This window comes from Rhinolophus sinicus, linkage group LG09, assembly GCF_036562045.2.
Source record: "Rhinolophus sinicus isolate RSC01 linkage group LG09, ASM3656204v1, whole genome shotgun sequence".
Lineage (NCBI taxonomy): Eukaryota > Metazoa > Chordata > Mammalia > Chiroptera > Rhinolophidae > Rhinolophus > Rhinolophus sinicus.
Genome location: NC_133758.1, coordinates 21,619,847 through 21,633,627, shown reverse-complemented (window position 1 = coordinate 21,633,627; position 13,781 = coordinate 21,619,847). Strand labels below are relative to the sequence as shown.

Sequence of the window (13,781 nt, the reverse complement as noted above, 5' to 3'; positions counted from 1 at the left end):
GGACCTGGGAAAAGCATAGCAACCTTGGCCTGCCAACCGATTAGGTCATACTGACCCAGTTAACCAATTCTGCCCTCAAAATTTCCTTCTGGCGCAACCAAGATAATCTGCAGTATAATCCTATACAAAAGACCAAAGCACATTGATATATTTAAGAGTTTTCAAATGTCTTTTAAAAAAAGGGTTTTCCCAGGATGGAAAAGAAAATAATTACTCAGGTTAACTATGAAATATCACTTCCCAAACAATTTATTTCATCAATAAAGCCAAATATCTCTGTAAACAATTTCATTAGGCAGTAAGAAATTATGCTACTATAACACAGAAGTCATCAACCTAGGTAAAAATTTGTTAAAAGTCACACATATCAACTTTTAGTAATATAATAAAATTTATTAAATTTTCTGAGCAGTTGATGGACATTAATCTAAAAAAAATCTTAAAAACATGTGTGTCAAGCTCCCTGTGCCACTTTAGAAAAAAAATTAAGTTATAAAACGTTTATTTCTTAGAAAAGCAGTTTAAAAGGTATGTTAAACAGTAATCTCTCTGTAAAAATATCCAAAGTATCAAAACACAGAATCAGAGGCAATAAGATCTGTGTCTGTTCCCACACACACAGAAGCAATTTGAGTTCTAAGCCATAAGAACGTGCATGGATGATGAATCAACAGTTTTGTATTAGATTTAGGTCGTGGTTGCCAATATTTTTTTATCTGGACATTTCAACATTTGGCATTAATGCCTCAATTTTATAATATTAATAGCAAATCATTACTCAATAGTTGAAGGACTCCTGCTTTATTTACTCGCTTTCCCAGAATAAATGCATTGCTCTAACACTTACCTAAACTCGTGGGCTTGATGAGAACATCAAGAACATCATAAAAGGGTAAGTTTTTTAACTGCACGTCAGGATGGACAGGAGGAATTGGGGGAGATGGCTGCTGCATCTCAAACGTGGGCTTAGTATCTTGAAGCAACACGGAACCAACAGGAGAGGACGGTGAATGGGGTGTAACTGACGTGGAAGGCAAGGCGTGGATTCCAGCCACCGCCAAGTCAGGTTCTACAGGTGACGAGCTACCATCCAAACTGAAAACGGATGATTTGATTGTGGATAAATCAGAAAGTCCTTCAAGAGTTCGTGGGTATCGGCGTCTATACAATTCTCGGATTTTAATCTGAACTGCAGGGCTACAGCCGCTCTTCAATAAATGCAACGCCCTCATCAGGAGGTCATGCTTGCGTCCACTTTTATTCCGCCCAGCAAAGCCTAGCAATACTTGTAGTTCAGAAACCCTAAAACTAGAAACCATATTCTAAAAGGAAAGAGAAAAAAAAAAGACATAAGCAAATAGTCACCTTCAAGTATATAAATACCTTATTTAAACTATAAATTCTGATTTTTCCAGCATTCTTTCAACTGGCACATTCTAGTAACCAGCATTTCCACCTACCAGTTAGATTCATTCCTGTTCATGCTGTCATCCCGCACCCTGCCAAATCACACTGAAGTTATGGTGTTATGTTTTGTTGTACTTTGAATTTTGGTAGTCTATTGGTGTCTCTTAAACCATTATCTGATTATACACATATGAAAACCCGTATCTGCTTTCTCATTACGAAGTTTATAACTAATGAAAATGTACCTTTTCGAAACTAAGCCTTACCAATACATGTTTGTCATGGTATTATTAATTAACCAAAGAATTACATTTTACAATATTGCATGCATAACTTTTGATGCTAAGTAATAAATCTATAAAATCAAGACAGAAATGAGATCCAATGAAGTTTTCACCCAACTCAAATATTAAGGAACAGAAAATACAAGGAAATTATTTTTAAAAAGTAAAGCTAAAAATTCATGTATCTTATTTAGCAGATATCAAACTTCTAAAACGACTGAAGGTCCCAACTGAGCATCCAATGAGAAAAAGACTTTTGAAGAGCAAGGAAATGAGTGGTCACAAATCTCAAAGGACAAGAGTCCAAGCCATTCTCCACTGACTTGTTCTTGGGTGTAAAATGAAGGGAATAAGCAATTCCTGCTTCAGATCTCACCGTCTGTTTTTTCAACAAAACCTAGTATATACCTTCAGCGATTTGCTGCCTCAGAAATCCACCTACTTAGGGATTTTCAGACAATGAAGGTAGTCAGATTTACTTGTCACACACATACCACCTAGCCAAAAAGAAGAGTATGACCTACAGCTGAACAAACACCCTTTCAGAAACCTACCCTTTCAGAAATCGACCCAAGGAAACTACCTCCCCTCCCCCGCCCGTCCTCAGTAGTGCACCCTCCACAGCTACCTGGGATTCCTTCTCAACCTGGTAGCTGTGCGTAGGCAATACCTACAGCAGGCACTGATTCATAATACGTAATTCCTCTGTTCTGCACTTGTCTCATCGATAGCCCAGAAGCAATTGTTTAAAACTCTCCTTGGCTTCTAATAGTTGTCAGGAATAACACTTTTCAGTTTTCAGAACTGCAAACAAATTTAAATACTGTGTTTCCCCAAAAATAAGACCTAGCCGGACTATCAGCTCTAATGCATCTTTTGGAGCAAAAATTAATATAAGACACGGTATTATATTATATATTATATTACATTAATTATATTATATTATAGTACATATTAGACCCAGTCTTATAGTAAAATAAGACCGGGTCTTATATAATACCCGGGCTTCGTTCATTTTTGTTTCAAAAGACGCGTGGAGCTGATAGTCCAGCTAGGTCTTATTTTCAGGGAAACAGCTACCACACGAGCCAGTATAGCTCTAAATGACACTCTCACAGCAACATGTATCATAATGCCATTGTCATACTTTAACTCGCTTCATTTCCTCCATGGGTTAAGATGAATATTGAATTTATCTTACCCCTATGCTATGGACAAAAAAAATAGAAAAACAAAACAAAGATGGAAAATCAGAAAATTCTTGGCCATCTCATTATACACCTGCTCCAGTTTACTCAAGGTTTCATGCACCAAAAGGACTGATAGCTTCCCAGGCTAAGTGTCTTCCCAAGCAAGAAATGGGACTTCTTCCCTGAAGTCCCCAATCACACTAAATATTTCAACTGACGTGTGCTTATGTCACAGTCGTATAAGCAACATTCGATCATGGAGGACACTTAGCCCCAACAAAGACAATCATAAAGAAACGACACCTGTGATTCTTTCTAAAGAAATGGAATACATTACTTTGCTTCCCTCCTTCCAGTTATTTTTAGATATTGTTAAGAAAACCTGTTTTACAGAAATACAGGAAGAGAACACCAAGTCACCCTAAGCTTGGCTCTCAAAAAGGAGGTCTCATTTCACTTATTTCCAATGGTAACTTTACCTGACAAAGAATGCTAATAAAAATGGCTCTATTAGCTATTGTAAACACACAAACAAAAGGAAAGAAAGAGATAAGGGCTTAGACCCACAAATGTGAAATAACAGGATTCTGTCGCAAAAAAGAAGCCCTCCGGTTTGGGGAAGGGCAAAGAAAACAACAGCAGACAGGACAGTCTTTGCACTGCAAACTGCTCCAAAGGTAAAGTAATGTCAGGCCCTCCCAAGGACGATGGCTTTGAGACTCCATGGTCTCCTGTGGAAAACTTCACAACAGTAGTAAGTAGTTGTCTGTAGGTCAAGTACCAGCATCAAGACTCAGGACCTTGGGAAAGTCACTTCATCCCTCTGGTCATCAATTCTATTTAAAAACAAACAACAAAAACTGCCCTTTATTTAGCATTTACTATTAAGATATTCCCTACGGAGCTTACTAAGTCAAATTCTATGAACGTTTTTCTTGGCAAACCTTGCTGGATCCCATTCTTCTTAAAGTGATGCTTTTTTATTTATTTTTTGACTCCATCTTCAACCCAATTTCAGCCGTCACCAGGTAAGGTGAGTCTGCCATACCTGCTATGAAGAATGGATTTCAGCTATCATTCTTCCACTGACTTCTGCTGCCTACATCTTTAGTATAATCTTTAAGTGGATTTTATCCAGTCCATCCTGCTGCCTCCCAAAATCTCCCGTCTAATACTTCAGTTACAAATGCTATAAGCTCTACACAGAGGAATTCCTCAAAAAATGCTTGCTGATTAACTTTAAGGAAATTCTCTGAACTACAGAGGAATATGCTGGCATAACAGATTTCTTAAAAAGATACAAAATCTGGATTTCCCAAGAAAAGCTAATATAAATTAAGACTAGGACTTCAAATCAACCTTGTTTCTTTATCAAATTTAAGTAACACAAAATTATAAAACCTTTTAAAGCTGGGACATTACATAATTGAATATTACACGTAAGTGTGAAGGCAAACTGAAGGTGCTACCTTTAGAAAATAACTCATCAAACAAGTAAATATGATAGTTACATGTGATTACAAGTGAGTAAAAATATTTCCCTGAAACTGCTCTTCAAATCTTAAATATGAGATGGAAACTGCCAAACATAGCCCAGAATTTGGGGAAGCCCTAACAGGTTGGAACTCATGGTAAAGATCAATACAAACTCTGTAGATCCTCTATCTGCGATCATGTATAACATGGAGTAGGGAGAGGAGCTGCTGAGGGAAACTGATAAATCACAGTAGTATCGCCTATCCCACCTACAACATTGAAACAATCTACATCTTCATTTATAAGTAGGAATGGATAAAGAAAAACCATCAGGTATTCCTAACTACTACCCATTTCAGAGGCCATAGGAGGCCCCCATTACTGGCCCTGCATTCCTGTGAAATCACATTCCCTATAATTAAATCCTTTTACTTGAGAGACCTTATGTGGATCTCTTCCTTACACACTATTAAAGTAACTCCTCAGCTAAAGAAATCAAAATTGAAAGTCAACTATTAAAACAAACAATAAAGAGAATACTACATTTCAAAATCTATAAAGTAAGCCAAAGCTTAGGAGAACATCCCCCTAAATGCTTCTATTATTATACAATACAAGATTGAAAATAAGTAGTAAGTTTAGAAACAAAAAAGTAAGGTGGTCCCTTGGTACCTGGGGGAGTGGTTCCAGGACCAAAATCCACAGATGTGGAACCCATGGATACAGAAGGCTGACTGTAACAACAAAATAAACACACATCTTCAAAAAGAGTAAAGAATTTAAAAATAAAAGAAAACATGAATTAGCAAGCAAAAAGCAAAAAAGTCTGTAAAGTCAGGTTCCAAAAAGAATGAAACAGTCTTGAGAATGAGAAAAGGAATATAAAGACCACAAACACTAAGGAAATTTCTTTAAACAAAGCGTATAGCATATGCAACTACATTCTAATAACTTAAAGACATAGACAAAAGTTATTTCCAAAAAAAAAATGTAAATCACTCAAGTTGATTCAAGAGGTATACATATATTTTTTAAAGATTTTATTATTGGGGAAGGGAAACAGGACTTTATTGGGGAACAGTGTGTATTTCCAGGACTTTTTCCAAGTCAAGTTGTTGTCCTTTCAATCTTAGTGGTGGAGGGCGCAGCTCAGCTCCAGGTCCAGTTGCCACTGTTAGTTGCAGAGGGTGCAGCCCACCATCCCTTGCAGGAGTCGAACCGGCAACCTTGTGGTTGAGCACCCACTGGCCCATGTGGGAATCGAACCGGCAGCCTTCAGCGTTAGGAGCATGGAGCCCCAACCACCTGAGCCACCGAGCCAGCCCAAGAGGTATACTATCTTTGCCTCTCTCCACTTCCAAAAGCATCTACCCAGACAAGATATCTTAATGAATAAATTCTACTAAACCTTCAAGAAAAAGATGAAATTCTGTTCCTTAAAACTGTTTGAGAGAATAAAAGAAAGTCAAATACATGTTAGAAGATAAACATGGAAAAATCTGTTGAACAAATTTTAAAAACATGCAAATTATTGTTTTTCAAACTTCAGCAGCGAGTCCACTCATCCAACCAAAACTTTAGGCAAAAGCCTGATGAAACAGGGGGCCTAGTATGCTACCTCTTCTTTCTCATTTTCCAATACAGACTATAAGGAGTCTTTTTGTTAACACATCAATGCTTCCTGTGAATATAGACACGAAAGCTCTCAATGTACCCTAATATAATTTAATCAAGGAAAATAAAAATGGTTTACCATAAACTTAGTTAATTACTTGGTTCAGATGATCTCTATCCTTATAGTCACATACTGAAATATTTATGGATAAAATTATACAATATATGAGACTTCCTTTAAAATCATTTGGGGTGACCCAAGTAGCCAAAGCAATATTAAGAACGAAGAACAAAGCTGGAAGTATCACACTCCCTGATTTCAAATTATATTGCAAAGCTGTGGTAATCAAAACAGTAAGGTGTTGGCATAAAAACAGACACACAGATCAATGGAACAGAACAGAGAGCCCAGAAATAAAATCACACATATATGGTCAATTAATTTACAACAAAGGAGCCAAGAGTATACAATAGGGAAAGGACAGTATCTTCAATAAATGGTGCTGAGAAAACTAGACAGCCACATGCAAAATAATAAATTGGACCATTATCTGACACCTTACACAGAAGTTAACTAAAAATGGATTAAAGACTTGAATGTAAGACCTGAAACTATAAAACCCCTAGAAGAAAACACAGGCAGTAATGAGCTCCATAACATAGGTCTTGGCGGTGATTTTTTTCAACCTGACACCAAAAGCAAAAGCAAAAAAACCAAGTGGGACTACATTAAACTAAAAAGCTTCTGCATAGCAAAGGAAACCATCAACAAAATGTAAAGGCAACCTACTGAATGGGAGAAAATATTTGCAGATCATATAGTATCTAATTAGGGATTAATATCCAAAATAGATAAAGAACTCATAAAACCCAATAGCAAAATACCAAACAATCCAATTTTTAAAAATGGGCAGAAGATACGAATAGACAGTTTCCAAACATGACATACAAATGATCAACAGATACATGAAAAGATGGTCAACATCACTAATCATCGGGGAGATGCAATTCAAAACCACAATGAGATATCACCTCACAGCTATCAGAATGGTTATTATCAGAAAGATGAGAAAAAACAAGGATTAAGGAATATATGTTTCTACATAAATGAAATGTATAATATGGCAGGTTGTGAATACATGGGCAAAAATAGAGGAGGAAAAGGAAACAGGGAATGAAGAGGCAGAAGATTTCCACTTTAAAGGAGGGATGGTCTCATTGAGAAGGAAACTGAGTAACTGAAGGAATAAGAGAGCACCAATGGATACTGAAGGAAAAGCAGTCCAAGGCACAGGACACACGGGTGCACAAGTTCTGAGGAGGAAAGCACATGCCTAACACATTGAAGGGAAAGTAAAAAGCCCATCACTGTTCAACAGTGTAATATAGAGAAATGAGTATTAAGATAGCAAAATCATGAGTAAAAAATGATAAACCTGTGGAGGGAGGTGCTCAGCCTAAACAAACATTTACTGTATAAAACTAACATCAAATTTGTGAGACTAAGAAAAGCTAGAACAAAAATGCTGGGCAACAGTGGCACACGTATAAGTTGGTAGTGTGGTAAACAGTTTCAAGTATTCTGTAGGTGAGAAAAAGATAGTCAATTTAGACTTACATACATGTATTAAAACTTCAAGAAAATTCATGAAAACTTCAAGAGTTTTAATTGAAAAGTATATAATTTCACAACTAGTAAATGGGGAAAACAGGAGCTAGAGAAAAGGAAAAAAATCTCCTCAAAAGGTGGTAAGAAAACAGATGAAGACAGAAAACACAGAAAAAGTAGGAAGCAAAAAATAAAGAGGTAAAGAAAAGCAAATACATTAGTAATTCCAACAAATATAAATGAAATAAACTCTAACTAAAGGAACAAGATTAGTGATACCACCACAGAAACTATAGACATCAAAGAGATAATACAGGAATACTACGAACAACTCTATACACATAAATTTGGCAACTTAGATGAAAAGACCAATTCCTTGAAAAATACAAACCACCAAAACTCACCAAATATGACACAGATCATGTGACTACCCCACCAACTACTCAGGAAACTTAATTCATAATTAAAAGAAACGACCAGGCTCAGAATATTTTACAGGGGAATTCTACCTAACATTTAAAGAATTAACACCAAGCCTATGTAATTTCTTCCAGAAAATATAACAGAATATTTTCAAATTCATTTTATGAAGCTAGTATTTCCCTGATATCAAATCCAAAGACAGTACAAAAAATACAACTACAACTCAATATCCCCCATGAATATAAATGCTAAAATACTTAAAATATTAGCAAATTGATCTCAGCATTTTATAAAAAGAATTATACACCATTACCAAGTGATGTTTGTTCAAGGGATGCAAGGCTGGTTCAATGTTTGAAATCCACATAGTACACTTTATTAGTAGCTGAACAAGGTAAATATGTGATTATATCAATTAATGCAGAAAAAGCATTTGATAAATTCAACACCGCCCATGATAAAAATTCTCAGAAAAACAGAAATAGAGAAGAACTTCCTCAACGTGACAGAAAGCATCTACAAAAAAATCTAGATGCTAACATACTTAATGGTGAAAGACTGACTGCTTCCTTCTAAGATGGGGAACGAGGCAAAGATGTCTACTCTGAGCATTGTCAATCAGCGTAGTGCTGAAGTTCTCGCTGGTGGGAAAAGACAAAAGGAAATAAAAGGCATACAGTTGGAAAAATATAAAGAAAAAAAACACAAACCTGCCTGTATTTGAAGGTTCCCAAGGAATCTACAAAACAACTTGTAGAACTAATAACTGAGTTCAGCAAGGTCGCAGGATATGAAGACCAACACATAAATACCAATCACATTTCTATATACTAACAAAGAATATGTGGAAACAAGTTTTAAAAAAATACCACTTATAATCGCTCCAAAGAAAATTAAAATACGTATGTTTTAAAACATAACAAAACATGCACTTGTATGCTGAAAACTATAAAACACTAATGAAACAAGTCTAAGCTAAATAAATGGGTTCTTCAGGGATTGGAAGACTCAACAAAGTAACATCATCAATATTCCCTAAACAGATATACAGATTTAACACAATTCCTACCCAAATCCCACCAAGATTTTTTATAGATATACATTCTTCTAAAATGCATATGAAAAGGCAAAGGAACTAAAAGAGCTAAAACAATTTTGAAACAGAATAGAGTTATCAGTCTATCCCATTTCACATCTTAGGTCAGTACTCAGGACTGGGCTATTAGCAGAGAGAGAGACACATACGTCAATGGAACAGGATAAAGAACCCAGAAATAGACCTACACAAATATGCCCAAATAGTTTTTGACAAAAGTGCAAAAGTAACTCAAATGGAGGAAAGACAGACGGCCTTTCAATAAACGGTGCTGGAGCAACTGCACATCCACAGAAAGATCAAAAAACAAAGAACTTCCACCTAAGTCTCACATTTTATAAAAGAACTAACTCCAAATGGATCAGAGACTTAAGCGTTAGAATAAAGCAACAAAACTTTTAGGAAAAAACAAGAAGAGAATCTTCAGGACCTAGGGCTACGATAAGACATGAAGTGTTAGACTTCATGCTCAAAGCAAGATCCACAAAAGGTAAAACGATACAGTGGAATTCACCAAAATTAAAACTTGTGCTCTGTTATGACCCTGTTAAAAGGATGAAGAGACAATCGACAGGCTTGGAGAAAATATTTACAAAGCACATATCCAACTGTCATGCTCCAGCTCCCCACATAAGAACGCAGGACATGGTGAGGCCAAACAGTAACACCCACGGAGCCATAGGTAGGGGAGTCATACTACTATATTCTCACTGGCATCTGGGTTGGAGACACATTAAGCAGCCACACGATCCCCAACCTGCCGTCCACTTCTCTCTGCCAATCAACCCCACTTGCTAGCTGCAATCCGCGCTTGCTAGCTCAGCCACCATCTTCTTGCTAGCCCCCATTTGCTGCTAGTGTAGCCACGGCAGTTATATTAGTGGCCGATGGCTCACTGGTTACAGCTGACAGCCAACTAGCCACAGCTGATGGCCATCCAATCACAGCTGATGGCCATTTACTACCTGAGTGAGCACCTTTCCACCTGAGGGTGAGAGCCTGGAAACTGCACTCCTGGCTCTGTCCCCACACCAACACACAACTAGTATCTAAAATGTATCTAAAACTCTCAAAACTCAACAGAAAAAAACACACCAATCCAATCAGAAAAAGGACAAAAGACATAAAGAGACATTTCACCAGTGGGAATATACAGATGAAAAATAAGCACATGAAAGTATCTCCAGTATCATTACCCACTAGGGGAATGCACATTAAAACCTTACTGAGGTATCACTAGATACATACCAGAATGACTGAAATGAAAAACACTGAAACCACACGCTGGCAAGGATGCAGAGAAATGGGATCACTTCATACACTGCTAATAGGAATGGAAAATGGTACAGCCACTCTGGAAAACAGTTCGGCAAGTTCTTTAAAAACTATATGTACAAGAAGCGTACAGCCCAGTAATTGCAGCCCTGGGCATTTATCACAAAGAAATGAAATCTTATGTTCACAAAACACCTATGCACAAATTTTTATAGCACTTTTATTCATAATAGCCAAAAACTGTAATCAGCCCAGATGCCTTAAAGAGGTCCATGCTGTGGAATACTAGTCAGCAGTGAAGAGAGCACTACTCAACACTTGATACACATAGCAACATAGATGAGTTTCCAGGGAATGATGCTGGGTGAGAAAAACCAAACCCCAAAGGTGACATACTGTACGGTTCCATTTACATAACAACCTTGAAAAGACAAAATCATAGAAATAAAGAACAGATGAGTGGGTCCCAGAGATTAAGGGGAGAGAAAGAAGTGGGTGTCATTATAAAAACGACAACATGAGGGGTCCTTGTGATGGAAAGGGCTGTATCTTGACTGTGTCCATAATACCTTGGCTGTGATACTGCACTACAGTTTTGCAAGATGTTACCACTGGGGGAAAACGGGGTAAAGAGTACATGGGATGTCTCTGTATTATGTCTTGGCAACTGACTGAACTGACAATTATCTTAATAAAAAGTTTAATTTGAAATTACAAAAACCAAGACCATCAGTAACATGATGTTCCCAAGAGACGAAAGTAGAATGTAGGGGGAGGAAGAATTTTAAAAATCAGCCAAAATGAGCTGACGAAAAGAAAAACAGTGTAGGTACAGCAATATCAGACAGCAGTATGTAATACAAAAAGCATTCCTAGACAGTCACTAGACAGAGTAAAAGTTTCAATTCAACAGAAAATATCACAAATTTAAACTTTCATATACTAGTAACAACTTAAAAATACATTTTAAAAATTGATAGAACTACAAGAAAAACTGGAAAAATATAAAAAGATTCTCTAAAACATAAAGACGTAAGATTTGAACAACAGAATTAAGATGCCTAACTACTGGACATATATAAATCTTTGCACCAATAAATGGAGAATAGACATTCTCTTCAAATACAAACAAAAATTACAAAAACTGGTAACAGTCTCAACAGATTCCAAAGGACTGATATCATACAGATCACGCTGCCTAACCACAACACAATTACAAATCAATAACTAAACAAACCCCCATATGGTTAGGAATAAAACTTTTAAATAACTCATAAATTAAAGAATTCACAGTGGAAAACAGAAAAATAGTGATAATACTGCACATCAAAACTTGTGTGATGCAGGAAAAATGATACATAGAAACTCATGGTCTTAAATGCCTATGTTAAAATGTTGAAAATAAGCAAGGCGTCCAACTTAATTAGAAAAATAGAAATGAATCCAAAGGAAGCATAAAGAATGAACAGAAATTAATGAGATAGAGGAAGGATACATTAAAGAGCATAAAAAAGACAAAAACTTGATTCTTTGAAGTCTTTAAAAATTGCCAAACTTTTAGCTTTTAAAACTGATCAAGGAAAAGAAGGCTTAAAAAGAAAACGAACATTAACTTACAGGCACTACAAAATTAGAGATCAACAAATTAATGCCATAATTTCAAGAATATGGATAAAATGGACAACTTTCTATTAAAGTATACCCTGCCAAAACCGGTTTGAAAATTGAAAAAACAAACAATCCTATAACCAAAGCAAATGAATCAGTAGTTAAGAAGTGTCCCACAAAGAAAACACCAGTAACAATTTTACAAGGGAATTCTACCAAACACTTAACAGCATTCTGATCTTACAATAACTCTTCCAGAAGTGGAAAGGCATGTATTTTTAAAATTACAGGTCAATATTGCTCATTATTAGAGGCAAAAATGCTGAATTAACTATCTTCAAACTGAATCCAATAATGAAAAAAAAAGACAGATCAGGGTTGACTTTATACTTGGAACACAGGTTGATTTAAATATCAGAAAATGAATCAATGTATTTTATCATATTAACAGACTACAGGAAAAAAAACCAACAGGTTACAGAATAAAATCCTCTCGAAAGATGCAGAAAAAGTTGCTGATAAACTTCAACATCCATTTTTTAAAATTAGCAAACCAGTAATAGAAAGGAACATCCTTAACCTGAAAAGATTATCTACAATAAACCTACAGTAAGCATCATACTTAACTGTGAAACTCTGAAAGCATTTCCTTTAAAATCAGGAACAAGATCAGGATGCCCCCATCATCGCTTCTATTCAACATTGTACTGGAGATCCTAGCCAGCACATTAAGACAAGAAAAAGAAAGAAAGAAAAAAAAGCATAAGAATTGGAAAGGAGGAAACAAAGAGGTCATTATTCACAGATTGGTCTGTCTGCATAGAAAATCCAAACGAATTCTACAGATAATTTATCACAAGAGTATAGCACAGTTGTTATACAAAGTCAAATTTTACTTCTATACACCAGCAAGGTAGAAAATATAATTATATAAAAATAACATTTATGATTTGATATAAAAATAAGATACCCAGAAATAAACGTAACATGTTTGCAATAGTTTAGTTGAAGAAAATTATAACTTTGAGAAACACAGTAAAAGACCTAAATAAATGGAGATTACAATGTTCATGATTAAGAAAACTTAACAAAATGTTAATTCTCTCCAAACTGGTTTCGATTCAATGCATTTCCCATCAAAATCCCAACAGGTTTTGTGTGTGTGTGTGTGTGTGTGTGTGTGTGTGTGTGTGTTAAAAAGATAATTCTGAAAGTATATGGAGAAGGAAACAGCCAAGAATCTCGTTAAAGAACTACAAGTCAGGAGGACTTGACCTACTTCCGTATACCCCAATAACTGACTAGATAGACTGTTTCAAACCAACCCTCCCAGTGAAAACCCAAACACTGAACAAAACATAAGAAAACATCTGTCTGAAGGCATAAGGCGCTGCAAAGGTAGCAAAGACCTGCGAGGCCACAACTGTGGAACGAAGGGAACGCCTGGAACACTGGATCCCTTCTGTCCCCTGGAAGCATCTGCCAATGGGAAAAGGGCAACGGATAGGTTGAAAAGTCAAGTAGAAGTTTGAACAGACTTACAGGGTTGGGGAAAAGAGAAGATATTTGCGAAATATAACCAGTAAGAGCTGGTATCAGTGATATGTAATGAACTCCTACAAATAAATATGAAAAAGACAGATGGCCCAATATAAAAATGGGTGTAAAACTTGGCAAACCACGTCACAAAAGATATCCAAATGGCCAATAAGTAAAGGGGCTTTACATCATTACCCATTAAAGGAATAAGGGAATGCAATTTAAAAGCAATGAACATGCACCAAAACATCGAAAATTAA

At 36.2% G+C, this 13,781-nt stretch overlaps 1 protein-coding gene across 8 annotated transcripts in view; it reads right to left on the bottom strand.

The window, feature by feature from the left end:
- PIAS2 (protein inhibitor of activated STAT 2) overlaps positions 1-13,781 on the bottom strand; it is a 77,246-nt gene that overhangs the window by 46,679 nt on the left and 16,786 nt on the right. For 5 of the 8 annotated variants that reach the window (XM_019739671.2, XM_019739673.2, XM_019739669.2 and 2 more), the window contains exon 2: positions 848-1,322. In XM_019739671.2, the coding sequence (XP_019595230.1) occupies positions 848-1,322 (475 nt within the window). Of the gene's footprint in view, positions 1-847; positions 1,323-12,609; positions 12,699-13,781 lie in introns of all 8 variants that reach the window. The other 3 variants (XM_074340022.1, XM_074340024.1, XM_019739672.2) reach the window with 1 other exon arrangement.